General features: G+C 51.2%; 2 protein-coding genes across 2 annotated transcripts in view; one reads left to right on the forward strand and one right to left on the reverse strand.

Moving 5' to 3' along the window:
- Positions 1-1,673: 1,673 nt before the first annotated feature.
- Positions 1,674-20,269, reverse strand: STK11IP (serine/threonine kinase 11 interacting protein). Its single transcript, XM_074145417.1, has 24 exons — positions 20,212-20,269; positions 19,915-20,117; positions 17,773-17,847; positions 17,366-17,461; positions 16,383-16,490; positions 16,104-16,175; positions 15,259-15,388; positions 14,974-15,077; positions 14,412-14,501; positions 13,304-13,345; positions 12,634-12,801; positions 12,248-12,329; positions 11,771-12,136; positions 11,398-11,588; positions 10,342-10,452; positions 9,344-9,539; positions 7,381-7,875; positions 6,281-6,396; positions 6,000-6,097; positions 5,630-5,808; positions 5,289-5,373; positions 4,731-4,807; positions 2,996-3,222; positions 1,674-2,676 (listed from the first exon to the last, which is right to left on the reverse strand). Exons 1-24 carry the CDS (start codon positions 20,267-20,269, stop codon positions 2,536-2,538), a joined length of 3,510 nt encoding a protein of 1,169 aa, XP_074001518.1. The 3' UTR covers positions 1,674-2,535.
- A 408-nt stretch (positions 20,270-20,677) lies between these two features.
- The window catches only part of SLC4A3 (solute carrier family 4 member 3), a 34,039-nt gene continuing 31,923 nt past the window's right edge, over positions 20,678-22,793 (forward strand). The window contains exon 1 of the mRNA XM_074145412.1: positions 20,678-20,750. The gene's annotated coding sequence lies outside the window, so the exon portion shown is untranslated. The remainder of the gene's footprint in view (positions 20,751-22,793) is intronic.

A 22,793-nucleotide genomic window follows, 5' to 3' on the forward strand; every position in this document is an offset into this window, starting at 1 on the left:
AGCCTTTGCACGCACCCAGCTGATGCAATGAGACCGGTTAATCCCATCACTATGCCTGCCACAAGGAGCCCCACAGCAAAGCATTCACCATCATGAATAAACCACAAAGGGGTTAATCCGGTAACAGCCAGGAGAAAACCCTGAGGGAAAACAAAGCAAGTGTTTCATGAAGAGGCAGGAGACAGGTTGCATGTGAGCTTCCCTGTGCCTGGCTGGAGGAATGCAGAAGAGCAGGGAGCTGTTAATGGGACCAAGAGGTTAGTGCTGAGCTGAGGGCACAGACCTGCAGAGACATGGCAAGGAGCAGAAGCAAATGAGTAGTCACTTCTGCAGTAAAATCCGGGAAGAGCTTGAGAAGAGCTATGGCCAGGCACACTGCTGAAACCTTTGGTTCTGGCAGCCCACACTTTGTCAGGCCCCTCAACGCCCCCAGACACAGGCACGGCAGAACAAAGGTGCAGTTAAGATGGAAAAAGCAAGTTCCAGGGATGGGCTTTCTCAGGGGATCAGCTTACGCAGAAGAGACATCAATGAGCTGGTCCCAACAACTCCAATTTTGACTCTTGCCCTTTGTGAAAAACACAGATATAGGAGATGAAGACAACACTTAAGCTCCTTAAATGGTAAGATGAAGACAGAAAACCCTTACTGGTCTTTACCGGCTCAGCTCTCTCAGAGTCCTTCCCCCGGACAAAGTCCTAGGTGCTGACAGCACTTCCACTGAGCTCACTCCCACTTGCGGTCTGAGATCGCTCCAAAGGAACAGAGAGCAGCAGCCATATGCCCATTTAGGAAGAGGGGAGAAAGTGGAATGCGTTGTGACATCCGCCTCAAGACAGTATAGATCTTGTCAATCAAGTCTATAGAAGGCTAGATAAAAATATCAGCCACTGCGGGCCTTCAGCATCTCAGCTGCTTCTGGACATGACAGGAGAAAGCATAATCGTGCAGCGATTCCAAGAAAGCGTCCAGCAGCACGCTGCGAGGTGGCCTTCAGGCAACTACAAAGTATGGAAACTGAACTTCCCGCTCTCTTAAGGCTAGGAGGATGGTAGGGCTCGGTTTGAGCAGGGAGGGAAGCTTTATCTCACCTGCCCAGGTGAGACTGGAACAGGGGGATGCTTCGGGACCCAGCCACTGCCGTGTTCTAGACGACAGAAACTGAAGCCACAGACACCAGCTTTGGGTATGTGGAAGGTCTGGATGTCATAGAGACTGTTGCAAGGAGCTGCCACACTCAGAACCCAAAGAAAACAGGCATCAGGTCACTGAAGTACAAATACATGTCTTTGTAGCCCCACCTCCAGTCACAGCAGCAACAGCTCCTGTGAGAGGCATCCTCCAGGGACCTGCACAGCCAGTAAGCAACTTGCTGGGGCTGGAAGCCCACACGATGCTCACCTGAAGGCAACTGTCATAGGAGAACACCACAACCAGTACCTTCTGTCAGACTAGTCCTGTTTGGGCCTTGTTCCTTGGCTGCTGCCTGGGAGCAGGCAGGTGGAGAAGATTAGTTTAAGCAGCCCATCAGCACCCACCCTGAACAGGAGGGGGAGAATGGCTTGAACCTTGTGAGATGTCAGGGAACCCTTGAGGCTGCTGCAAAGCTAGTATACAAGACCTTACAAAGACATTACAGCAGTGCAAGAGAACGTAACAAGGAAAGTGTGACAATTCAATAAATATAAGCTTTTATTACAATAGAAAATAGTAAAAGTCATGTTAAAATAGACTCTTGCTTTTGGACTGCTCAGAAAAGCCTAAGCCTCACTTTTACCTGCCGGTGCCCACCAGGGTCCTGACCCCTAAGCGATGAGCGATACATTTCTGTGCCAAGAGCCTCACAGCTCCTCCCTCCCCCAGTGACAGTGAAAGACTACAGCAGCGGACTGAGCCCTGCCCCACCAGGCGGGCAGGTAAGGGCTCTCTGTGGGGTTATCAATACAACATGCCTCGTCCCCTTGTGCAATCAGGCTCCTGTTCGAAGCAGGCAGCTTTAGGGAAGCCGTGGACAAGAGGGAAGGGGAAGAAAAAAAAAAAAAAAAAATAACAACAACAGCAGCAGCAGATAATGGCAGCTGTCCCAAGACAGCTAGGAAGGCAGCAAGTACACCTGCTAGAAAGGCCACAGCACCCAACTGCCTCTGTCCTGCTGTTTGCCTAGTACCACCGCATGTCCCACTGAACATGCTCTGGCCTGGCTCCCCTCTTCCTTCAGTGACACTCCATACGGCCCTGAAGGAGACTAGTAGACACTGCCAACTTAAAACTCCGTGTAGCTTATGCACTATTACAGGGAACACCCTCCACCTCCTCCTTCCATGGCCAGCCCAGTGTGAGTGAGTGAGTGACTGTGCAGTCTGGACCATCGTGTGCTCCCCTCCTCCTCACCAAAAAGGGCCAGGGGCAAGAGTCGAGTAGAAAACAGAGGCCACAGGACAGCAAAGGTCAGATGGGAGTGGGAGACACTTCTGCACCATTCCCAGCGCAGCAGCACTCTTGGCTCCAAGTCCCGCCTGCCTTCAGCCAGCAAGCTCACTCCAGTCCCTCGTACACAGCCTTCCGTAGCTCGATTGAGAACATCTCCTCCCAGGGTCCACGGATCCACTCCACCAGCTCTACCAGGAGCTCAGGGCACTCTGTGCGCATGTGCCAAGTGCTCTCCACCTTCAGCACCTGGGAGGAAGAGAGGGAGGTGGATGAGCAGGGCCTAGCCTCAAAAGCATCGATCAGCCCTGAGCCACTACTCCCCAGTGAAGCTGCCAGCTCCTCCCAGTTCCTAAGAGATATCCTCCTCCTGCTTCACTGCCAGCCACGGAAGTGTCCCTGCATGACTTTTGTACAGCAGCAGTTCACTGTGCCCCCCGGCCTCAGCAGTGTCAGGCCCTAGGTTAGGATGGGAGATGACAGCCCCAAGACGCTCTTGGCAGGAGCGGGATCTGAGCACAATCCAGCCCCCAGCATCTTGTGTGCCCCATGACCACCTCCTGGTTACCTCATCATAAAGCATCAGCTTGATGTCACAAGGACAGAGGCGATAGGTTATGACATTGCTAATACTGCTGATCGGCTGCTTCTCCTTCAACTGGATGTTGCTCCTAGGAGGCGTTTCTGCCTCATGGTCTTCATCCAAGGAGGGCTGCACCTGCCACTGGTGATTCTCCTCCAGCAGAAACAGCATGCTTCGGGTGCTCAGCAGGGTCACAGGGAAAGCAGATGCCCCTAAAAGGATATGAGGGAATAGGAGAGGCTTTGCTGAGAGCCTGAGTCACCACAGAACCAGCTTTGCTTTCCATTCCCCCCCTAGGGAAATCCTTTCCAGCAACAGTAACTGGGTGAACAGCCTTATCCAGCTTCCTGACTGAAGAGGGGGAGCAGGGTAGCTAAATGTGGCTGGGCTTGACCAGCTTATCCAAGCTCATTGCAAGAGCGTGTATATGAAAGACCACCACCCAGCAAGCCTTGTCCAGCCGATGGCCTCATGCGAGGCAGGAAAAGACACTCGAGTCCTTTGACCTCTTAAACAACACTCCTTAGCTAAAATCAGCAGCTTCCTGACCACCGCCTTTTTTGGCTTGATTTCGTCTGGCTGCAGATCTATCTGATGGTTGGAACAGAGAGCACACACAAAGTTCAATACCAAGTTGGGACGCGTCTTAAGTATGGCAGGAAGCAAAGTAGGGTTGATAAACTGTAGGGAGCATAAACATCATCCAGCTGATTTCAGGGGATGCAAATTAAAAGCACTAGAACTTGAGAATAAGTCAGATGCGCAGAAATAGGGAACCACTAGCAGAACTGTCTGAGGTCACAGGGGATCACAAGCTGCTACAGCAACATGTTGCTTTTCTCATTACATGTCACTCTTGGGAATTAGTAGGAATATCAGAAATGGGATGTTTAATTAGTCCTGTCTACTTGGCAATGAGGCCTCAGCTGGAACCGTGTCTGGTTTTGGGCACCATACTCTAAAAAAGGAGAAAACTGTAGAGTAAGAAAAACACGCTTGAAGTTCTGCCTCTTACAGGCTGTTTGTTCAGCTTGAGGAGACCAATAAACATACTTCCCACAGATTCCTTCCGATTCCCGTTCTCTCATACCTTCCCAATGGCCAATGGTGAACAAGGGTGCAAGAACAGTAACAAATTGGTCAGAATGTGATCAACAGCTAGGTTGCTTTTTTCAGTGTCCCAAGCTGAGAAGACACTGGAATTGTTCACTGAAGACTCATATCCCAGGTTTAGCACATTTCACCCTCAGCAAGTCCTAGAACAGAACTTGATGGGCTCCAGCAGGCTGCTCCTGTCCTACTGTCTCAGGCTCCGGACACCTGCTTCTATTTTCCCAAACCAAGGAGCCTTTCAGCTCCTCATACAAACCAGCTGTGAGTAGGACCCCTCAGCTCAGGGCAACGATCCAGCCCTTAGATAATCTTCAGTTTCTAAGAAACCATTCTGAGTTGTCACCAAACCTTGTGTGCAAGACTAACTGCCTCCTAGAGCCTGGACTTCCATGCAGAAAAGGGCTGGGAGACTCACTGGACATATACGAAGAAGCATGCTGTTATCCTACACATCTCAACAGCAAAAAGAGCCCTCACCCACGTCCCCACCCCATTTCGCTGCTGGACCAGTGGCCCAGCTCTTTCCCACAGACTGTACACTAAAAACACAGGCTTGTAAGCAGACAGCACCAGGTGTGGGACACTTGGCCACTGAGATCTCCTGTACCTTGGATCAGGTAGGCCAGCAGGTAGAAGAAACAAGTGTCATCTGCAGAATCTGTGGTCTTGGAGTCCAGCAGAGGCCTGGAGGAGATACAACAGCAGGTCCATCAAGGAAGCACTCTGTTTCCAGTCCAGGTTTGCTGTGAGCTAGCTACTCTTCACTGTCCTCTTAGGGAAGGGAGGGACCCATCTCTTCCAGATGTTGAGAAATTCCTCTCTCTCCTTTTACTCTGCCCACCACCTTGCCAGCTAGGGACCAAATGCTTCTTGTAGGGGAGGAGGCTGCCCTATGCCTCCCCCTTTTACCCCCTCCATTATATTTTGCTCAGGCTCATCCAGAAGCTCTGGAGTTGCTCTGCTGTCAAACCCCTTTGCCTACTCACCCCCTGTAGAGCAGACACCCGAGCCAGCTGCCTTAAACCTATCACATAGGCCTGGCTGCCACTCCAGCGGTGCCTCCTCCTGTGCCACCCTGTTTTGAGCAGTATATTTCCCAGGCACTGCTGGGCAAGCAGACATCCTCTTCTATCCAAAACCCCGACCCACCAGAGGCTGTTCTTACCATAGCCAATGCTGTGGATTCATTTCCACAGTGGGGATTTCCTTCACCTTGCTCCTGTGCTTAGCAGGCAGCTCTTGCAAGACATCTAAAGAGGGGGAAGAAGGTAGATATCTTTTATTGCAAGGGCAGTACGTAACAGCTCAGGATGGTTCTATAGTCTACAGAGAGGCACTGGAAGTTTTGATGCCAGTGGGGTTCTCCTCCAATTTTTTTTTCTGAGCTGGCAAGAAGTGATTTTCCAACATACATCCAACTACAGCTCTCCTGGTAGCTCTCCAAGAGCGAATCTTCCGAATCCTCTTCCCCGGCACCCCCCACCCCCACTACAGCTCTACTCTTACATGTCAGGGTCTGCAGGAACTGGTCACAGCAGCTTTGGTTCCGGATAAGCAGATTGTAGGAGGCTTTTGGGTTCTCAAACTCCATTCGCAAGCTCTGGTGGCAGAGTCCCACTTCCAGATGGGAAATATCGGACAGGTAGTGAGAGTCATTCTTCTTCAGCCAGTCTGCAGGTTGTCCCCTAATCACAGAGCACAGCCCTCAGCTGCAGCAGGCTGCCCCATCTCCTCTCCCACATCAGATTGCAGCATGGGGATTTGGCAGAAGAGCCTTTGCATGTCACCACACCTCCAGGGTAACGTTAGCACAGGCTGGCACTACCCAGCACTCACAGCCTTGCTGCGGGGTCTCACTTGCCACCATTCTCCTCACCTGATAGCCCCAGTGACTTCCAGCACATAAATCTTGAGATCAGAGACAACCAGGATTGAGAGGAACTCTCCTTGTCGGCCAAACTTCACCATCGTCACCTAGAGCACAGAGAGGGTGGGTCATAGCACTGGCCTGACCCTTGCCAGCCCACCCATGGAAAGGGACAACTCAAACACACCTCAGCTCCCTTCACACCCCACAATCTCTGGGATGCCACCCCAGAGCAGAACTTGCAGGGTGGCAAGAAGGACAGCTGTAGTAGCAGTGCTGCGGGAGCTCACCTTGAGGAAGCACTGGAACTCCTCAGCATTCTCCTCAAAAACCTCCATGTCCAGGTACAGCTTCAGGCGATGATCCACAGAACGGAAGTCCCTCGTGTTCAGGTTGCCATTTACAGCTGAGGAGAGCGAAGGGTAAGACTGACACTACCCACTGACCAGGTGCTGCCCAATCATGCAGACTGGCACCAGGGCAGCAGTGTCACCCCCCTCTGCACACCTGCTTCCATCAAGCCCACCAAGTCTCTCCTCAAGACAAAAAGCAAAAGGGCTCTTTTGGGCTTTCCAGGCCACAGGTCTCAATGTGGAGACATGAGGGGACTCCATCACTCCAACATTTGCTTTTTCAGATATACAAAGCTTTGGTCTAACCCATCTTCAACCTCTGCTGAGCTGTTCAGTCACAGGAGGACACTGCTTTGCTGCCAAATTTGGCAGGAGAGCACTTCTTTGTCACAAAGCCAGAAAGATATTTCTCCTTTCAGCTGGTGTCAGCTCAGGTCAACTTTTTAAACTCTTGACTTTTGTCTATGGTAAGGTTAAAGTGGACTGAGGAACACACCAATAAAACTGCAGAAGAACATAATTATAGGTTTGTCACGCAATTGTATGACCAAATAATTTATACAATAGCCACAATACTGCCCAAGAGTACACACTTCCCAGTGGAGCCTGTTCTCCACCAGAAACACCACACTAATCAACTTCTCCTCAGCAGGAACTTTTTAATGGGCTCAGTTTTAAATTGGGACCTTGCGATTTGACCCCAAAGGTAATGCTCCAGCTGGCAGCTCACTGGTGCTACAGGAACCCAGCATCTGTAACAGAGCAGTGCAACTCCCAGAACAAAATCCTATTAGTCAGAGTCTGAGCAATACCTAGGGATTAGGAGCTGACTCAGTCTCCCTATCTTCAGGCAGGAGGATTGAACAGAGAGGGGAATGAAAAACTCTGGTCACAAGAACCATGGTCACTGCTGCTTATTCTAGATGACCTCCTCCACCCCCATTAAACAGGAGGCAGCACATCCTGCAAGCACAGTGATAAACCCCAACAGCAAGCTGTGCACACCCCTAAACCCTGCACAGCTCCTATATACTCACAGGGACTGAGATTCCATGTTTCCTCAGACTCGGAGTTCAAAGAGAGCTGGGAAGGAGTGGGCCCACGAGAAACACTGTAACGGTAGCTCCCCATCAAGCTGCCCCCATTGGTGTCTGTGTGGCTGAGGGACAAGTACTGGCTCCTCACGCTCAGCTCCTTCTTCCCGCAGCCCCCATCCGAGCTGCGGGAGCTGGAATGGAGAGTGCCGTCATGCTCGCCACTCAGCTCTGGGGTCCTGGTGCTGTTGCTGGTATCCACCTCTGAGCTGTCCTCCTCACCGATGTAGAACTTCCCACTCTCACTGGCCAGGGCAGGCGCTTCCTCTGAGCCCTCTTGCTGGCTGCTTCCCTCCAGGATAGAGTCTGACAGGTCCTCACTCGTGCTATCAGGGCCAGGTGGCAAAGGTGTGCTGGAGCACACCTCTGAAGGCAGGATGACCACATGGTCACTGGAACAACTGGGACAGGCTATGGGCTCACCAGCCGCTGCAGCATCTGTGGAAGATTTCGTCAGGGATAAAGAAAAAACAGAACAGCTCTCCTGCAACAAGATTTTACTTTTTTTTTTTTTTCTCTCTGCAAACCACAAACCATCCCTTTCGAAGTAGACAACAGTTATATTCCAACTTGAGCAGCTTGTTGAGCAACTCTGTTCAGAATCATAACCTACACACCTTCCCTCACAAATCACTGAGAAATTTTGGATCAGTGCCAACATCCACCTAAAATAGCTCTGCTCAGATTTAGGGTGACGAGCACGTGCTGTAGTTGCAACTGAAGCTACGACAGAGCTTTGGCTCATGACTTTCCTCCCACTTCACATCCACAAGTGCTCACATAGCCTTTGAAGCCCAAGCTCATGGCCAGTCAATCCAGCCTTCTGCAGACACAGTCATCCCCAGCTCGGTTTATCCTCCAGCCAGCCAAACCACAAGCATGCCATGTCCCTTCTCCAGCTGTCCTCATCCCTGCTGACCCCAATTCCTGATGCTCCCTTCACCCACACCACAGCAGACTCCCAGCTGGATCTTGGGACTCTCACTACCCTTGCAGTGGGGAAAAGTGTCCCAACATAGAAGAAAGCACTGCAGCCAGGAAAGCACCTCTGCCCTCACTGCAGCACTTAGGTCCTAGGATACTTCATCAAAAACCAGCATTTTCAGAGCTAAGTCTGGGCGCTTCCCACTTCAAACAAACTGAGCTTTGAAAAAAACTTAGCGATCAGAAGTTGCCTATCCAGCACTAGCCATGTCTCAGCCAAAATACCCCATCTAGTTTCAGACACCCAAAGAAAAATGTGGACAAATGGGAAAGAGTACAAAGGAGACCAGCAAGAATAACTGCATTGTATAAGATATGACTGACAAGCAAATTATCTAGGGAGTTGAGCTTATTTAGTCTAGAGGACAGAAGACAGGACTAGTCACGGGGGGAGAACAATGGCTCTCAAGTACAAAGAAAGGAATAAATCATTCCCCATAAAGGAAGCAAGAGTGGGCATAAGATCACAGCCAGGGAGACTTAGGTTAGGGTACTGGAGCAGATTCCCCAGAAGCCTCTGTTAGCAAAAGCCCTTTAGAAAAAATTAGTCTCTGTGGCAGAATTGACCATGGTTTCAACAGGATGAGAGACTACATGACCTTTAAGGCCTCTCCCATACTTTAGATTTCTGTGAACCATCTGCAGTTTCCAGCACCTTTACATTCTCCCAGACCCCAGGCCACACACCGTAGGGGTGCTCTTTGCTTAACCTTAAAACAGTGGCTTATTCCTGCTAGGGAACAAGGCAGGCTCCTCCCAGTCCGAGTGGGCCAAGTGCGAGTACATCCCATAACAGGTTATAATTCCAGTACAGCCAAGACATCACCCTCTCCTATACACTCCATGCTCTGCACCATAGCTGCCATTCTGGCAGTCAGCCTGGGCATTAGCAAGCATCCTTTTTCTGGGCACTACATCCTACCTTGATTTGAGGCAACTAGGGTCTCCAGCATTTTGGCATCTCCGACCTCTGAAGGATAGGGACCTTGATGCCAGGGAGCCAGGGGCTGCGAAAACTCCTGTTTGCATTTCAGGCACTGGAGCTTTGTGGATCCCTTCTCCTGGTCCTGATTTCGCCGATTCTCCTCAACAGCTGGGGACAACACTTCAAGGACACACTAAAAGTAACAGCACAGGGAAAAGAGTGCTAGCAGGCAGCTATAACCATCCTAATAAAAGCAAGCCTCTGACATCAGCAAGTCTCCTCGCATGCCTCATCAGAGCATTTCAGAGTGTAAGGGGTGCAGGGCCATTTCCCAGCTAACAGAGTGCAACAGCCAGTCTGTGCAAGACTTACCAAGGGCACGGAGCTTCACTGCAGAAGACCAGGAGAACCTCGTTTTGCAGGTCTGTGCCTTGTACCTACATATTGACAGGCTCTCCCTGGAACTCTGGCCTCAAAGGTCCCACCTATTTGTGCCTTCTGTGTAACAACTTTTCTAAATGTACTTAGACAACAGCACCTCGCGAAAAATACTTGGATTTGAGACCAGAGACCCTACAGTAGCTGTGCAGACCAGAGCTGCCATAGCACTGACATTCTCACTGTCCAGAGAGCTAAGCACAGGCTAGCGCATCACTTAGCACCCAGGAAACATTACATTGCACATGAATAACAAGTAAGGATCACTAACTTGACTAGTAACTTTTCTTCCCAAGGGAAAAGCTGCAAGGCTTTCTCCTTGAGAGCATCCTGTATGCTCCAGGAGCTTCACTGCCCATGGCCATGCTCACAGGGCCCTCCACAGGTCATTTGTGCAGCTGGAGAAATCCTGAGGTTACAAGGCATACGTGGACTGCTACAGGGCAGCAGATGTGCACGTGCTCAGAGAACTGGGGTCCTGTGCTGGCTGGAAGAAATCAGTGTCTCCCAGTAATAGTGTCCCCTACCCAGGCTTCCACCTCCCCAGCCCCCCCTACCTGTAGGCACTGCTCCGGGCAGTCATCCAGCACCACATATTTGCGCTTCTGCCGGTCCTTGCGGATGTAGCTGAAGTGCAATGTGAGGACAGGGAAAACTCGCTCCAGGTCCTGCAGGAGACAGAAAACACCAGCTCTAGAAAGAGGGCGCAGCACTCAGTATACAGACTACATTAGTTTGCAACTGGCTGAAATGCGGCCATACAAGCACTTAATTTAGTAAGCCTTGAGTAGCCCTCCACAGCTGATAGCATTTGGGAGCCTGGTAGAATGGGCATAAATAAATAAATAGAAAATAAAGGTCACGAGCACTGAGGACAACAGTTAGTTTCAAGGCACAGAACAAAGCATTTCAAACAAAACACCTTTTCACGAAGGTATTTCAGAAGAATATCAAGCCACAAAGATTCAAGAGGTACAAGGGCAGGAAAAAAAAAAGGGTTGGAGCTTTTGGGGAAAACAGTATTAGAGAAACCTGTGAACATGTCTGTGCACACACTGAATATTAAAATCCTACCCTGAGGAAAAAGATTTCCAAACTCCCTTTCTAAAGAACCACAAAAGCAAAATAGGGCTGATAGTGCTAAAGCATGCACCTGGAGTGGATGGAAAACTGCCCACTGAGATACCAGTAGCTTTCTAAATGTTGCGCTAGGCTCAGCACTGCACTGTCTAAGAAAAAGTGCAATCCACGAACAGTCCTCCAAGGCCAGGGTGATATCCCAGTGAGGAACGGATGGGAAAGAGATTTCCATTTCATTTAGGCTCCTCTTGAGAAGTCTCTCATCTCTGCACGCTGGAACAAGTCCAGCCATTGTCTTTTTAACTCCAGGTTTGGAATAGAATTGATGCTGGCTTCTGCTGCATTATAACAGGTACTCTGAGCAATAGAGATGCTGTTAGATACACATGCATTGGATGGTAGAGTTGCTCAATCAATCAGGCTTTGCAGGAGCTAGGAAAAGACCTGCAGGGTACTCTTGACAGAAGCCCAACTCCAGAATGCTGGCCCACACAGGGAATAAGATGCCAAAGGCTCAGAGAGACATAACTCACCATCCTCTTCCAGTTCATCTCTGATGTCTCTACCTTCTGCAGGCATTTCAGCTCCAGCTTGTGGAGGACTCTGGCAGCCTTCAGTTCCACCTCAATCACATGCTTAGCTGTGACTCGCAGGAAGATCCAGTCTGGCTCCGGGTCCCCTTCACCTTCTATTTGGCTCACCAGCACTGGCTGGCAAAGGTCCACTGCCGAACAAGACACAGCACAGGTCAGTACACACAGCAGGTCTCAAGGCCTGCTTGGCCCAAGTCCTTAGAATTCCCACAATACTGGGCAGCACAATAAAGCTTCAGGGATATCACAATTTGATCCACCTATTCTATTGTCACCTAAGCCCTCAAACACAGCAGTGAAAGGACCTGCCTACCTTCTGGCTTCTCCTCTTCTTCCTCCCCCAGCATTAGCTCATCTGCCTCTTCTTCTCCTATCTGTTCTCCTTCTGCAGGTTCATCCAGCCGTACTTCAGGCTCTTCCTCCTTCTCAGTATCATCCAAAGGAGGAGAAGATTCCTTCTGGGATACTTGGGGTTTTCCTTGCTCTGGGTCAGAGCTCTCACTCTGCAAGTCCGTTGCAGCAGGTCTGCCTGCGATCTCATCTACAGAACGGCTACGGCAGATGATGGGTACTTGGTCATGCTCCTCCAGCTGTCTCTTGTACTGCAGCCAGTCAACGCCAAAGCGATCTCTGAAGCTGTCCAAGCGCTCCATCTCCTTCTGATGCTGTAGGACCAGGTCTGCAGAGAGAAAACTTGGGAAATATCAAAATATTCACCATGTCAGAGCACTTCTCTGACTGTGGGCAGCAGTTCAGGAGTTGTGTTACTGAGGAAGAAGACAAGCCTCACCAGTAGAGAGAGGTAAAGCCTGGGGCTCATGTTCTGTGTCACTGGGCTCCGAAATGCTCGCTCTGCGCACTTTGACTTTTCCCTGAAACAGACAGGATAAGAATAGTTGGGAAGCACCAGAACAACTAGAACAGCATCTGATGAGGGACTCTGCCAAGCTGAAGGGTTCGTGGCTGTTACAGCACAGAAGCACACCATGAAACATTTGTCATAGCATATCAAAACTGATGTTAAGCTCAGCCCCTTCCTAACACACAGCAGCGTAGAGGCTCAGCACCACACAGTCAGTACAAGAGCACATCCCACAGCAGGAGGCTTTCATGCCGAGGCAGCCCCTTCACCCAGCATGCCAGCTACATGCTTAAGAAGCTTTCTCAGTCCCAGACCTTGCTTTTCTTCCGAGGAAGCCTGACAGCCACGTTCTCCGCTGGCGACTGACTGTCGCTGAAGTCTGCAGCACAAGAACTGTCCAGAGCACTGCGGTCCAGTATGGTCTTCTCTGAGGTAGAAGTGTGGATGGACTGTGACACACTTTGCACAAGTCTTGGAAGGTGCTAAAGCCAAAAGAAGAGAACACTGCCTGCTGAGTGCAAAGCGGGGACAAGGTAACCAAGCCACCACTTAGGCTGACAACGTCCCTACCCCTCACGCCAAACTTTCACCACCTCAGTGGAAGTGGTGACAACAGGTCCTGCCTGGTTGACTGGACTGTTTATCACGACCACTCCAATTTTACTCAACCTCTGCCTTTCTTAAAAGCAGCAGTTGGGAAACTGACAACTGTTTGTTTTGCTGACACCTAATCCAAGTGTCAAGTGCCAGAGAGTACCTGAAAAGGAAACAGGCAAGGCTCCAAGTTCTGCAGGGCTACACAGGACAGAGTAAGTTACACTGGCCAGTCCCAACAATTACTAGGAATCAGCATGGACTGAGCCAAAACAAACTGTGTCAAAGAGTCAAGCCAGCCCATATTTAATGGGACACATGACAATGCAAAAACCTGCCAGAGTTTCACCCCCAAAGCCAGTAAGATGAGTTTACAGCAATTGTACTTACCATTAGGTCCGAGGAAGAGAGTGGCTCCCCATCCAAGAGGAACTGTAATTAGAGACCCATTTGCAGTCAGATTCCACTTGGCTGGCACATACTCAGGACAACATCTGCTGACTCCTATTCCCCTTCAGGCCACCCTAGGGTGGGGATCCCTGGCACAAAACTGCAAAGATTACCAGAAACAACCCTGTTCTCCTGCCTATCCATCATCACTCCTTCAGTTGTAGCTACCTGACCTAAGAGCATATAAGGCCAGAAGGGACCATTGTGGTTTTCCTGTTTACAGACTTTATGACTCCCAGAAAAGCATCCAAGACAGTTCGCGGAAGAGATACAATAGACTACTCTGCAACAACGCACGAATTCTTTTGAAAGGTACTCATTTTCACCTCAACGCTTGTACCCTACTTCTAGCCTGAGTCTCCCTTGCTTCCAGTAACTTGAGCTCAGTGAAACCGTGTTCCAAGATGCAGTTTGAAGACAATGAATCCAGCCATTTGCCACTAACCTGAAGGGCAGAGCAGCTCTGGAATACCTCTGACCCTTAGCAAGCAAGTTTACTTTGCTAAATTGCCAGAATGCTGTCTTTGCTGGCTTCTTTATTTAAAATCACATTACCAAGAACTGACCTAAGCATTGGAGTGCAAGGGAAACCTTGATGGACACCTAGCTGAGAGCAGAGCGATGGGGAGAAAGAAAGAGGTGGCCATGGCTGCCAAAGGACAATGAAATTAGGCAAGGTGGGCCAAGACGGTGACTTCCTTCTTTGCAAAGTCCAGCTACACAGTCACTATCTAGCAGGAACGGGGTAAAGTTTTGGGACCATCAGTAAGCAAAACTGATGAAGTAGACAGTGAAGATCATTAAGATCTGAGGTCTTGCAAACTTGAGATCAGCATTCAACTCTGTCTGCCCTGGACAGCACACCACATCAAAATTTAAGGATAAACTACTCTATCTGGAAAAAACACCACCATAAAACAATCACCACTGTTACACCACTGGAATAAGTTTTCAAGTTTATGAAATTCTTTCCCTTCATTTTTCCCTGAGCATCAGAACATCCTACACCTTCAACAGCAGGGGCAGAAGGCATGTGGCTAATACTCACATTGGAGGAGGCTGCCCTGGGAGAGACATGTGCAAGGGTTGCAGATCGGTGGTTTTGATGGAACCATAATGGGTTTCCCTTTAAATGCAGCTGGGTGGGAGAAATAGAGAAATTGTTATTAGAAACAATATTCTACATCCCAACTTAACCTGCCTGCAGGCTTCAGGCTTTCTCTCTTGAGAAGTGTTGAGAGAAGAGTCCTTTGCAGGCTATCTTCCTTTACAAGCACTACAGTGACTGCAGTTATCCTCCTTCAGACTTCTCTCAACACACAAATCCATAACAGGATCAAGGGAGGATCTTTACTGAACTTGATGGTGTTAAAATCGGGAAGGGGAGCAAGGAGGTGGGGATGAATACATGGAAAAAGGTTTAGCTTTAGCAGGGGTCACCAAAACCGAAGGTGTCTCTCCAAGGCTCTCCCTACAGCTTCACACATTAAAACTAAACGTTCAAGAGTTGAATTGATCTTTCAAAACTCTCTCCTTACCACACAGTCTCCGCCTTGCACCCCCTGATCATGACATCTCTAATCTACAAATCCATCAGGCTTTGTGCTTACTTTTTTTACATAGTGCAGAGTGGACAATGGTGCCAACTGGGCATGTTCCAGCAGCAGGTTATAGGCCACATCCAGGTGCTGCAGATTCACTAGCTGTTCGACCCCTGCAAACACAGCAGGAAGCCATCAGCACCCTAGAAGATGTCACTCAGGAACCTCCCACCTACCCCTCTCCCCCAAAATTTAACCCTAATGAAAATAGCTGTGCCCAAGATTTCAAGTTCTGCTCCTCAAGGAAGAAAGAACGGCCTCAAACTCAGAAATGCTCCTCCCTTGTGGGCTCACCATTAATGCTGTCAAGTTCATTGTTGCGCAGAATCAGAGTCACCAGCTTGGATCGGCTGAAGATGCCAAGGTTTGGCACCTTGGACAGGAAGTTATAAGCCAGATTGAGGTACTCTAGTTCTGTAAGGGTCTGTTCAGAGAGAAAAGCAGCAGTGGATCAATTGGGACCTTAGCTTGAAGCCTGACACTGGACTCAAGACAGGGCACGAGCTCCTACCCTTCTCTCCATCCCACCTACATCACCCAACAAGTAAGTTTCTCAAGGCTATTTCTGCAGCGAGACTTTGACATTCTCATTTGGAATGGTTTGTCTAGAGTCACTCAGCAAGATCTAACTGCTTTACAAAATTTGCTAGGAGCAGCTTTCTCCTTCCTCATCAGCTTCAATGGGGTACAGAAAGGGACTGAACCCCCTGCCTCAGCAAAAGGTCTGAACTACCAAAAGAAGCCCTTTCTTACCTTTCCAGACACGATGGTGAATGAAATATTGTGAGCCCCACCAACTCCACGAAAAGCTGTTTCTTTGCTTCTCTTAAAAGAAGCAGATCTAGCATGGATTTCAGTGCCATTCCCCAGAGATGCACATGCCACTGTGATGAACTACCAACTTTCTAAAGTAACTGACAGGAGATTTCTGAGAGCGAGAAGGAAATGCTACTGGCAGTCTGGACAAACCAAACAGAAGACTCCACAGCCCCATGCCTGACTACACAATTCCCACCTGCTGCACACCTCCAATTTCTTTTGTTATACTTCACGTAGCAGGCACATGGTCAACAATTACAGCACTTTAACAGCATCCTCTCCATCCGATGGAACTCCAGTGCTCAGCCTAAGATACTCACCGATAAATAGTGCTCACAATCCCGGATCTTGTTGTGACTCAAATCCAAGACTCTCAGAGCATTCAGTAATTGCTGAAGGACAAAAAGATACTAGATCAGATCCTACAAATGTCTCCACTGCAGCATGGAAACCCTGTCCTGCTGGGAAAGGCCATAAAAATTAACTATGCCCACTCCCTCCCACCCAGACCTATCAGCGTCAGTAAAGGAGTGCCCAGTTCTTAGCCACGATCATCTCCTCTCTTCCCCTCAGTCATGCAGGAAGGATGCCCCACTCACCAGTGAATCATCCAAGGCAGTGATCGAGTTATAGCTGAAGTTCACCATCTGCAATTCCAACCACGGAAGAGCACAGCTCAGATCTCCACCACACGCTGAAATGATTTCCTAGGAAGAAGTGAGGAGACATTCCTTGGTGAGTACTAGCTGGTACAGTAACAGCAGATGGACACAGGAGAACAGGTTGTCTAGAAGAAGGCTGGCACATTGTGCCTTACGGACCCTGCCTCGCCTAGAGTGGCAATGACTCTCATGTCACTGATTCAAGTATTTGGAGGTGGTGGTAATTCAATGGCTAGATATTTAGAAAGACAGCAAGATGCTTTTGCTTCTTTTGCTTTTGCCTCACGCTAACAAAACCTTTTTCAGACCTCCATCAAAGCAGAAGATAGATACACATGCCCTGGCCAAACAGCTTGTGCTCTGGCAGACAAAAGAAGCTCTCAAAGCACTCCCTGCCAGCAGCCCCTGTTCCCCAGCAGGCAGCTGCTTCTATGCCACAGACAGAAGCCCAGAGCCCCATGGCTAGCACAGCCCACGCTACTCAGTTTGCCGCTGCTGGAGCTTGCCTTCGTGTCTCAGAAACCTGCCAGGCACCAGTACAGATAAGGCCCTGACAATCAGCTCTAATTTAAGACTGCTGAGGTTACAATGAAATAAACCTCGATCAGCTGCAGGCCTTTGAATGTGGAAACGGCCAGAGACACAGAACAGTCAGACCTCACCGATACAAATATTGGCTGGAGCCAGAAGTTCTCAAGCAGCTAAAAAGGAGACTACAGAGCACGTGTGTATCCAACCAGGGAATACTTCAACACTGCTTGAGTCAGGAGTCAGACCCCAGAACAGTGAAGGGAGAAAAAGCCATATACAACATGGATTGATGTTTAAGACCATCTCTTACATCTCCCCTGCATGAAAGGCTGTCTTAATCCTAGTCTTTCTCCTGCAATTTCCCCCATGAGCTGTGTAGAGACACTCACCTCCAGCGTACTGATACATTTGCAACAGGTTAGAGATTCCAGCTGAGAATAAACAAATCGCAGTCCCCGGAGGCAGTGCGGAGGGACAGACCTCAACTGCAGCAGTGACGAGAAAGTAAGGACAACATACATCAAAATATTACAGTGTAAGAGCAGCTGCCATCCCCGGCCCATCTCTGCAAGGGATCTCCTGTTTCCCCGCTGGAGGCTCCCTCCCTAACACTCCAGCCTTTGCTCACATCCAAGCTTTACCCCAAGCAAGTGTTGCAGGAGTTTAGATGTAGCCTTCTAGGAAATCCACAAAAGCCTACCCAGTTTGCAGGAGTAGAGGCATTCTGCAACCCCAAAACTAAGTCAAGAAAAGCCAGACTGCAAGACTCGAAGCCAGTTCTGTCTCCTATACTTACTTCCAGATGCCGGAGGGACTTGAAAGGGAAGATCTTCACAGCAGATTGCAAAACACAGTTTGGAACATGAACGAGCTAGAGAAATCAGAAAAGAAGTCTCATGTCAAGCTTGATTTGTGCTGCAATACCACCCTCCTGATGCACTGACTGCAGCACCTTGAAAAGGCGTCCCCCCCCCAGCTCAAGTGTTCACTAACAAGCTCTTCCCTGATGCTGGCATCAGCACTTTCTCCTGGCCCCGTATTTCAATAGAGGCCAAAGAGAAAAGCATGTTAGCCAGCACAAGACCACGGTCTGCCAGACCATAGAGCTCCTTGTCTTCTCCCCTGCCCACGCGGCCTCACCACTTTCAGAACCACAGGAAGATCTGACAGCTGGATTCCTCATCAGCCACCACTAACAAATCTGCTAAATAAAGACAAATCTAACTGCTGGAGCTATGTTTATTGAGCAACTGAGCTGACCTCACACCAACTGGTGGGAGGTGTGCATGTGCATTTCACTAGAACAGGCCAAATAAGGCAAATCACAAGCAGATACAATGGAAAACAGAGTTGGTCTCCAAGACACTGTTAGCATTAGACTGAGGTACCTGCAAACCTCTTCTCTGCATTCTGTAGTGCAGCCACAGGCTGTTTCACCACAGGGTACTTAGGCTGTGTTCACATACCATAAAAGCAGCTTGTGAAACCCAGCTTTTTATGCTTTCTGTGGACAGTACATAAACAGTATTTCAGACAAAGCAGGTAATGAAGTAGTTAACACTTCCACTGCGGACACCTGCATACAACTGGAGACACCATCTCTACCAGCTACATCCACGTTCACGCAGAAGTGACTCATCAGGTGCAGAACAGACATCCCAAGGCCTCGTCACCACTACCGCTTCCACAGATACAGCCCTGGTGGTGATGAATCACTGCCCATTGCCTGCCAGCTCTAACGCAGCATGCTGAATAGGACCATTTGTAGGGGAAGCTTGCACTGAGAAGCTCTGATGATCAGATTTAGCCAAGTTTATTTCAGATGCGATCCTTGTTCTGTGTCCTGATCGCCTCCTCTCCCTCCACTGCCTTAAGAATCTGATCAGGCTGATATAAATTATTAGTTTCTCCAAGTTACCGCACCACAATGGGTAGCTTCCCCTTCCTTACAGGCTTTCCACAACATCCTCCTGACTGCAGCGTCCTTCCCTTCCTCCTCCTGCAGGGGACCCACATTTCTCCACAGGCTCTGGGCCCCACTCCAGTCTCTACCCTGAGCACACTGCTACAAAACCCTCCAAACAACGTTTAGATAATCTCTCCTATCTGTCTCATATGGAAAACTTTTAAAGACATCACAGGCCGCAGTGCTCAACCACAACACCTCCTGAGCACCACTGTGGAACCTAAGAACAGTTTCTAATTCCTCTTCCAGGCCCATTTCACCTCTACTACCCTCCTAGGTGTGCTCCAGTGCCAAGTATAGTCATGTGCAGCCTCGTAACACATGCCACCTTTCAAAAAGCCCTCTGAAGAATCCCTAGCTCCATACTTTTATCTTTATTACCACCTTCTTAAAAATTAATGAGAACACCTTACTAGCAATGTCCCATGCTGTGAAACAAATCAACCAGAACCACTGCCCAGACAGGAGCATGTAAGATTTAGAAATAAGCAGCAGAAGGTCTCAGAGCAGTGGACGTATACACCATCAAACTGCTCTGCTCAAATACCCTGGCTCTGCTGCCTTGTGCGGGTCAATCATCACCCAGGGAGCACTCAGCTGTGCTCAGCTGCCAGATACTGCCCGAATTGCTCAAGAATTTCGGGAAATAATCATTTTCCCCAACAATGTCATCACCTTATCAAGGTCAGAACACAACTAACCCCTGCTGCCCCTGTTTTTAACTCTGAAAAACTTTCTGCTGAGTTGCACGGCTGTTCCTAGGTGAAGTGGCTACACGCTATCATGCTGAACTATGGCTCCATGTAACAGCCCTCCAAGAGCTACCCAACCTACATAGCATGCATGTAAGAAGGGGAAGAACGGGTACCAAATGAGGCCACTCTGAAGCAGGCAGGTGTGCCTGCCACCTCCGCTGCCCGGCCTCGCAGTACCCCTTGGCCCCTCGCATCCCCGGCCGCGGTAGGTACGGACCTTCAGGGAGTGCGTCTTCTGCAGGACATCGAAGAGGAACTGCGCCTGGAGGATGGCGGCGGTCTCGGCGGGGTGCGAGGGCAGGGCCACGAAGCCCCGGTTCTGGTTGCGGGAGCCCAGGTGCTGCTCGAAGACCTGCGTGAGGTGCTGCAGGGTGGGGGTGAGCAGCGTCAGCGTGCTGGAGCCGTCCAGGACCAGGTCCCCTGCAGGGAAGGGGAAGGACGGGGCGGACCGTGAGCGCTGCTGCCCCTCCAACACCGGCGCCTTCACCCCGGCCCGGCGGGGCCCGTCACTCACCCGCGTCCTGCAGCAGCCGCGCCAAGCCGTGCACCAGCGTCTCCGCCGCCGCCGCCATCTGCAGGGAGGGGAGAGGTGGAGGCGGCGGAGGCCGAGGTGACCGCGGCCCGGCTCGGCACGGCCCGGCCCGCCTGGTCCCGTGCCGCCGCCGGCCCCTCTCACTTCCGCGTTACCACAGAGACGCGCCCTTCCGCCGCACCAGCGAGGCGGCCGCCGCGGCTAGAGCGCCGCCGCTTACATCCGGTTGCCATGGAGCCCGCCCCAGCGTCCCCCTCCCGCCCGGCGGGGCCCGCGCCCCCCGGCCCCCGCCCCGCCGCCGCCGCCGCCGGCGGGGGAGCGCCCGCCCCACCGGTAAGCGGCGGCGGCCCGGGGAGGGGGCGACGGGCCCGCCCTGCGCAGGGCCGGCGGGAGGAGGCCGGGGCGGCAGCGCCGCCCGCCGCCGTCGCGGCGCGGCGCGGCACGTGTCGGGCGGAGCGCGGTGGCGGGGCCGGGGCGCGGCGCGGCGGCGGCGGGCGGCTCTGCTTCTCCGGCGGTGCGAGGTACGGGCCGGGCGGGGGGGGCTGAGGGGAGGAGGGAGGGGGTTCTGGGGTTTGCCCCCCCTCCGCTGCCACCGGCCGCGGCAGCCCACGGCCCCCGCGGACACGCGTGGCGGGAGCCGCTGCCCCGCAGAGCCCGGGGCAGCCCCGGCTGGCCGCCCTCTCCACGGCCCCGTGTGCGGGGCGCTGCGATGCTGCACTGTGCGGGGTTGCTGCGGGAGGCATGGCACGGCACGGCGTGGCATGGTGCAGGGCGATGCACGGCATGGGGCATGGTGATGCATGGCACGGGGCATGGGACACGGGGCATGGCATGGGACACGGGGCACGGCATGGGACGTGGTGCACGGCACAGCAGGCAGCGCAGTCCCCGGCACGGCGCGGTGCCCCGTGCTGGATGCTGCACGGCGCGTTGTGGTCCCACGCACGGCGCGGCGAGGGTTGCAGAGCGCGGTGCGTGGTGCAGTGCACCCCCGGAGCCTGCCTACGTCCCTCCGCCCCCACGGCTGTGCGTGTGGCTGTCAGAGCCGTCCCTACGTCCGGTGGAGGGGTGTCTCCTTGTCACTGTCTGGTGCTGGTGCTCCGTTCTGGAGTGGGTTTTGTGCCCGTGTGTTTGTGTGTGTGTGTCGGCCGTGTGAGCTCTGTCCCGTCCGGCACCTCTGTGAAGGGCCTGTGAAGGGAGAGCCAGGGGATGCGGAGCAGGTCCTTGAGAAGTGCAGGGCTGTGGTGGCTTTTCCAGGCTAGTGCAGTAGGGTCTAGGATTCACTGAAATATTTAAGCCTTATAAAATACTTCTGTATTCTTAGTTTCAGTGTAGCCATGTGGCAGAGATCCACAGGTTAAACCCTTCATGCCTGAAAACTTTGTGTGTTTACTGTCTTATGTGTTGTCTTTTCATTCTGGTGTGTATGTGCCCCCGTTCCTCTGCCGTGGCAGGGGAGAAGTAGGGGCTGCGCAGCCCACTCCCCTTTCCTTCGGCTTTGAGGCTGTGGCTGTCACAGCAGCATCCAAATGCTTCGTTGTACGCAGCAGCCCCCTTCCTGCTCCTCTCCTCCATGGACAGGCTTGTCAGTATGTCTTCCCAGGAAAATCTTCCCAGGCCTCTAATCCTTCTCCTTTTTGAGCTCTTCCTGTCTGTGTCTATCAGCCAGTCTCTTCTTCTCCTCTATCCCCAAACCAGCTTGGCCCCTCTGGCTTTATCCCTATCTTAACGTCCACTCCTTGTCTAGACACTTCACGGCTAAATTATTCTTAGCCTGATGGCCAGGGGATTAGGGAAGAGCTGAGGAGAAGGATGCAGGGCCTGATGCCTGTCTCCACGCAGCCCCTTGCTCGTGGAGATGGGACAAACTGCTGGAGCCCTCCCGGCTCATCTTTACTGCAAAGGGGCAGCATGAACTGCTCCCCTCTGCCTCTCAAAGACCTGCCAGATGCATTTTTCTCAGCAAAACAGGAAAGCTCCTGCCCTGGCACTGTGAAGCAGCCTTTGGGGTCAGAGGAAGCCCCTCTGGAGTCCCTGTTAGCAACATGTGGGAGATGCCATAGCTGCCAGCATCACAGGGACATGCCTGCTCGCTTTCCTTCAGCGCTCCTTTAGCCTAGATGGTCGGTACGAAGCGCGGTGATTTAGGTGAGCCAGTTCTGTTTACTGACGTGTGTGCGGAGAGAGCAGGGAGGTGTGAGTGTGCGCAGGTTGGCAGGCTGTGGATTTTTCTGGCCTCCCTTCGAATCTGGCCTGCTGGCATGACGCTTCTATTACTGAAAATTACTTCTAGCGGGAATGCTGAATCACGTACTCCTGACAAACAGGAGATACAGTGGGATGAAGGTATCATTCATTCAGTTTTCTTTATTGTTGGGTTTTTTTTCTTTCCCCTTTTGTCTTGCGTTCTTCTTATGGCAGCCCAGGCAGTGATGCCAGCAGGCTGGGTACTTTAGCATGATGCTCATTAGCAGAATTCTCCTTGATATTCATTTTAAGTTTCTCTTTTAAATTTTAACCCACTTCTAAGTCTCTTTGTGCTGAAAAAAAAAATAAATAATTTT

Source organism: Numenius arquata, chromosome 3 (assembly GCF_964106895.1).
Source record: "Numenius arquata chromosome 3, bNumArq3.hap1.1, whole genome shotgun sequence".
Lineage (NCBI taxonomy): Eukaryota > Metazoa > Chordata > Aves > Charadriiformes > Scolopacidae > Numenius > Numenius arquata.

Bases quoted from the DNA above. Each gene is read 5' to 3' on its own strand.
- STK11IP (XM_074145417.1), bottom strand. From the start codon at position 20,269: ATGGCGGCGGCGGCGGAGACGCTGGTGCACGGCTTGGCGCGGCTGCTG. The intron at 12,802-13,303 runs GTAAGTACAATT...TTTTGGCTTTAG, and splicing joins TCTCTTCCTCGGACCTAATG to CACCTTCCAAGACTTGTGCA. The intron at 5,374-5,629 runs GTAAGAGTAGAG...CCCCCTCTTTAG, and splicing joins GTTCCTGCAGACCCTGACAT to ATGTCTTGCAAGAGCTGCCT.